This window comes from Bufo bufo, chromosome 10 (genome assembly GCF_905171765.1).
Source record: "Bufo bufo chromosome 10, aBufBuf1.1, whole genome shotgun sequence".
In the NCBI taxonomy this organism is placed as follows: Eukaryota; Metazoa; Chordata; class Amphibia; order Anura; family Bufonidae; genus Bufo; species Bufo bufo.
The window spans coordinates 105,504,280-105,510,279 of record NC_053398.1 but is presented as its reverse complement, the minus strand read 5'-3'; the positions used below and the strand labels follow the sequence as shown (position 1 = coordinate 105,510,279).

The window sequence follows — 6,000 nt, the reverse complement described above, 5'->3', positions numbered from 1 at the left end:
CGCTCCAAAACTGATCAGTTTTGCCCTAATGCACAGTAATACACTCGTATAGATCATACGAGTGTATTACTGTAGTGCAGCGGCGGCATGAAGCGCACGGCGTCATAGCAACCAATGACGCCGTGCGCTCCTGCTCTGAACAGGAATCCAGCCCGGCATACCATGGACCGCTCTCAGCCGTGTGCATTCGGCCTTAGTCACATAGTGTCCCTCTTCCTTCTAGTCTAAAGTTGGGAGGAATGCTAAAGCACTGATGAAATGACACCTGAGGTGCTGCTGTTACTATGGTATCACAGTTGGCCAGGGATGTCATGTGACCGCTCCTCTGAAGATGCTTGCTGTGATGCATGCTGGGATTTTTACTTTCACTTTGCAGCTGCTCCGCCCACACAGCCTCTCATTAATGGGAGCATGCTATGCTAACTGATATATAGTTCCTCTTGGCCTTAGTTATTGTCTGGGGCACTTTATTAGTTTTTATACTTATGGTGGCCAACCCCTTTACCGGTGTCAGACAGTATTGGGTATTTTGAAGTCCACAATGCCCAACCCTGCTTTGCCTCGTCAGGTCACCCCCTACACATGAGATAGCTGGTTCAGCCAACTTTGATTTTAGGTGTATTGCCACCATTTTACTGTTAGTAGGGTTCATGAGATTAGACAAACACGGTTGCTTTCTGGCAGAAACAGCGCCGCTCTTGGCAGCTGGTGGTATCCTGTATTGCAGATCAGTCCCATTTACTTCAGTACTAATGTAATGCAGCTACACAGTTACTGAATTTTTCTGAAGAGATTTCTCCCACATTACAGGGATAAGATATGAGAACTACAACTCCCAGCATGTCCAGGCTGTTATCAGTGGACATTACAGGGAGAGGGGTATAAGAGGAGAGAACTACAACTCCCAGCATGTCCAGACTGTTATCAGATCTGCAAAAACGCTTCTGTTCCAATAATACAACCGCATGCATCCGTCATGGATCCGGTTGTATTATGTCTTCTATAGCCAAGACGTTTTCTATTGTGCCAGAGAAAACGGATCCGCCCCCATTGACTTACATTGTGTGCCAGGACGGATCCGTTTGGCTCAGCTTCGTCAGATGGACACCAAAACGCTGCAAGCAGCCTCCAAAGCAGAATGGAGACGGAACGGAGGCCTTCTGAGCGGATCCTTTTCCATTCAGAATGCATTAAAGGGAATCTGTCACCTGCTTTTAGTATTTTAAGCTGTCACCATTGCCATGTTCAATAAAGTACCTTATTTCCTGCAGTCTTCTTCTTACTTTATTTCGTTTTGTCATTTTGATAAAAAAAAGCTCTTTTTCTGATATGCTAATGAGGCTCCAAAGTGCCCAGATGGGCGTTTTTTTTTTTCCTCTCTGGAGCCCAGTGACGCCCCCCTGCAGTGCCCAGCCCGCCTTGAAGAGGACCGTTCACCGATTATTACACTATGAACTAACTATACAGACATGTAGAGCGGCGCCCGGGGATCTCACTGCACTTACTATTATCCCCGGGCGCCGCTCCGTTCTCCCGCTATGCCCTCCGGTATCTCCGCTCACTAAGTTATAGTAGGCGGAGTCTGCCTTTGTTCTTCTGTAGCGCTGACCAATCGCATTGCAGAGCTCACAGCCTGAGAGAAAATAACCTCCCAGGCTGTGAGCTCTGCGCTGCGATTGGCCAGCGCTAGGGCAGACTCCGCCTACCATAACTTAGGGACTGGTATCTCCGCCTACTATAACTTAGTGAGCGGAGATACCGGAGGGCATAGCGGGAGAACGGAGCGGCGCCCGGGGATAATAGTAAGTGCAGTGAGATCCCCGGGCGCCGCTCTACATGTATGTATACTTAGTTCATAGTGTAATAATCGGTGAAAGGTCCTCTTTAATTTGAATCCCAAGAACGCCTCCTGATCCTGAAATAACAAAACATAAAACGGATTTTTTTCCCAAGGTCAAAACGCAAGAAGAACTATCTGCCGACCTGTAGAATTCGGGTAACTGGTCGGTTTTATTGCACTGAATGTCGTAAATAAAAAACCCATAAAACTGTGGAATTGCTTTTTCCCCCACTCTAATTGGTTTTTGTTTCCCGGTTCCCACTACATCATACGCAATATTACATGGTGGCGTTGGAAAGTACAACTTGTCCCACAAGAAACAAGCCCTCGTACGGCCATGTGAGCGGGAAAACAAAAAAGGCGGGGAGCACAAAGCGAAAAACGCAAACGCCTCCGGGTTAGGGCTAATGCACACAAACTTATTTTCTTTCCATGTACGTTCCGTTTTTTTTGCTGACCGTATACAGAACCATTAATTTCAATGGGTTCGCAAAAAGGATAGGACTGTTCTATTAGGGGCCAGATGTTCAGTTCGGCAAAATACAGAATGCACACGGACTTCATCCGTATTTTTTGCGGATCGCAAAATACATACGGTCATGTGCATGAGGCCTTCGGGCTCATGCACACGACCGTTGTTGTTTTGCGGTCTGTTTTTCACGGATCCGTTGCTCCGTATCTGAGGTTTTTTTTTCTCTGATTCAAGTCCTCTTCTGTTCCGTTATTCCACAAAACATATCCGTATGGTTTCCATATGTGATCCGTTTTTTGCGGATCGGAAACAGTAAATTATTAATCACCAAACACATGAGCAATATGGGCTGCACATCGCATTTCTACAGTATGAAGCCACGAAATACGGATGACGTGTTCCGTGTGCGTTCCGTATTTTTTGCTGACCCATTGACTTGAATGGGGCCTCGGACCGTGATTTGCGGACAATAATAGGACATGCACTACTTTTTTGCGGAAATGGAATGCACATGGAGTACCTTCCGTTGTTTTTGCGGACTCATTGAAGTGAATGGTTCCGCATACGGTCCGCAAAAAAAAAAACCTGAACGGAAGCGGAAAGAAAATACGTTTGTGTGCATTAGCCCTAATGGGTTCGCCAGGACTAGAAAAAGATGGCTGCCACCTTCCAAAAAACAGCCCCACACCTGTCCATGGGTTGCGCCTCCTACGGCAGCTCAGCTCCACTGAAGTGAAGGGGGATAAGCTGTAATACCACAGGCAACCTGTGGACAGGAGTGGGGCTGTTTTGAGTAGAAAGCCGCCATCTTTTCCTATACTGCTTTTCAGCTGTGACTGTCTTGCTGATACAGGACTGCTGGGGGCAAACCACTGACAATAACGTCTCCGTCTTGTCCCAGACTAGGAGCGACGCCCGGGCGCATGCGCCGCTGGCTGTGGGAGGAGTCTCCGCGCGGAGCCTCTTTTTGTCGTTACCAAGGGCTGTCGTTGCTAAGGAAGACACTGTGGCTCCGCGGTGGCTGATGGGATAGGCGTCGTTAGTTTCCATGGTAACGCCGGACGCGCAGAGTTTATCCGAATTAAACGCCGCTAAAAGTTTCTCCTATGTGCAGACTGTGAGGAGCAGATTTACCTACAAGTCATTTTGTCGGTTTCCGTTTTCGGGAGGGTAAAATGCAGCCACTGATAGAACAGTGTCCGGCCGCAGAAAAGCAAGAGGAGTGCAACCGGGAGAAGGACTGTACGGTCCCAGCAGTGACATGTACCGGAGATGTGACCCTGCCCGGTAAGTGACGGTTTGTATAAATGCACAGACATAGCACTGACCAATAGTGTCACTGTCAACCAATCAGATGGCTGCTTTCATTTTTAAAACGTCCAGACTGAAATGAAAGCTGGATTCTGATTGGTTGTTACACTGATACTGTTGGTTGGACTATTCTTGCTGTTTTTTTTGCCCCTGATCCATAAAAAAAAAATAAAAAAAAATAATAATAATCACTGGGGATTAAAGTTGGGTTGATTTTAAAGCAATTCGTGAAGGGGTCCTTGACATAATAACAGCATCTGCATCAGGAGGACCTGTCTGACTTGTTGCACCATTCATATAGGGGTCCTAGGTAGGGACACTTGTTTCCGTAATCAGTGGGGGTTCCAGGTGTTGGACCCCAGACATTATTCATTTATCAGCTATCATGTGAATGTATCCTTATTTTGTGGGTTCAGTCAGATTTTTTTTTACCATGAGGCAAAGGTGGCTACAGTTTGAGTTAATTTCCTCTGGATCAATCAGCCAGGTCTGAGAAGGGTTAAACACGTGTCTTTTTTTTTTTCCCATATGGCGGTTTTATCTTAGATTACACTGTAGCTCGTGTTATACACTGTACCAGCCCATTGAAAAAGTGTTGCAAACTTGGTTTATGAGGAATCTTATAGATTTCCTTCCACATGATTCATCATATAGCAGAGATCAACCGTATAAGAGCAGCTCCCTGACGTCTTCTAACACTGTACTGGTATAGAAAAGGGGTCTTCCTGGGAGTAAGATATTGATGACCTGCCCTCAGGACAGGTCATCACTATCAGATTGGTAAGATTACGACACCCGGCACCGATCAGCTGTTTGAAGAGGCTGCGGCCTCCTCGCAGCTTATGGTACATTGTATAGCGGCTGTGCTTGGTATTGCAGCTCAGGCCCATTCACTTGAATGGGACCGAGCTGCACTTTGGCTCCGTGACCGATGAACGTGATGTCAGTGTCCTAAAATAAGGCCGGAGCACTCACCGGTGCACCACGGTGTCTTCAAACAGCTGATCGGCAATGATGCTGGGGGTCAGACCCCCTCCATTCTGATATTGATGACCTACCCTGAGGATAGGTCATCAGTATTCTACTCCCAGAAAATCCCTTTAACCTCCACATTTAGGGAGACCAGAGGCTTGTGCAGGGAGACCAGAGGCTTGTGCAGGGAGACCAGAGGCTTGTGCAGGGAGACCAGAGGCTTGTGCAGGGAGACCAGAGGCTTGTGCAGTGAGACCAGAGGCTTGTGCAGTGAGACCAGAGGCTTGTGCAGTGAGACCAGAGGCTTGTGCAGTGAGACCAGAGGCTTGTGCAGGGAGACCAGAGGCTTGTGCAGGGAGACCAGAGGCAGGCTGAGAAGCCTCCCCATCATACAGTTATCTGGCGTCTTCAGCGTTCAGCTGAACATGGATTCTCCTTGGATACCCTCCATTAGAAGGTCGTCTTTACATACAGTTCTCTAATAAAAATGTACATATTCCCTTAAGAAATTGTATTACAGGACAGATATACTCACTGCCCCCGACACATTACAAAAATGAAATGACATATACTTTCACTGATATCCACGTCCGCTTTCTTGAAGAAATTTACAACTGTTTTTGCTTCTCATCAAAACTGTGTCATTTAATAATTCTTACTCATTTCTCAAAGGTGAAAACCCCATCTGTACTGAAAGTGGGGATCACAAAGACCTAATGAGCTCGGAAAGTACTCCGCAGGAGAAGGACAGTGGCCTCAGGTAACTATCTGTACATTTACCCCATACACTCCCTACTGCTGCATGCAGGATTAAAGGGGTATTCCCATCTCAGACAATCGGGGCATATCGCTAGGATATGCCCCATTGTCTGATGGGTGCGGGTCCCCCATCTATCTCATAAACTGAGCCGGCAAAGTGAAGGAGGGTGAACTGCGCATGCGCAGCCGCTCTCCAATCATTTCTATGGGGCCACTGAAAATAGCCAGCTGAATGGAAGCACTCAGGTATTTTCGGCGGCCCCATAGAAATGAATGGAGGCCTCCTTCACTTTACCAGCTCAGATTACAAGATAGATGCAGGTCCCATAGGTAGGACCTGCTCCTATCAGACGATGGGGCCATATCCTAGCGAGGTTCTAGAAGTACATTTAAAGTATTGCTATAGCATTACACAGATTTTCCCAGCAGCCAAATGGCTATTGAAACTATTTTAAATGTAGGATTTTATTTGAATAAATTTGTTCCAAGATTTAAACATAATTGTCTGATCATGGGGGGGGGGAAATCCATCTCCACTGGTCACAAATACGGAGTATGACTAGAGCTGCAGTTGAGCTTCCACTCCATTTACTCCTATACTCTGTTGTCCCATAGACATTGAATGGTCATGTATCACCTCTCCAAT

At 46.8% G+C, this 6,000-nt stretch overlaps 1 protein-coding gene across 1 annotated transcript in view; it reads left to right on the top strand.

Annotated features, from left to right (window-relative positions):
* Positions 1 to 3,405: 3,405 nt before the first annotated feature.
* Positions 3,406 to 6,000, top strand: part of DNAAF1 (dynein axonemal assembly factor 1) — a 42,199-nt gene continuing 39,604 nt past the window's right edge. Inside the window, exons 1-2 of the mRNA XM_040409922.1 lie at positions 3,406 to 3,599; positions 5,268 to 5,355. Of these exons, the coding sequence (XP_040265856.1) occupies positions 3,488 to 3,599; positions 5,268 to 5,355 (200 nt within the window). The 5' untranslated portion in view covers positions 3,406 to 3,487. The remainder of the gene's footprint in view (positions 3,600 to 5,267; positions 5,356 to 6,000) is intronic.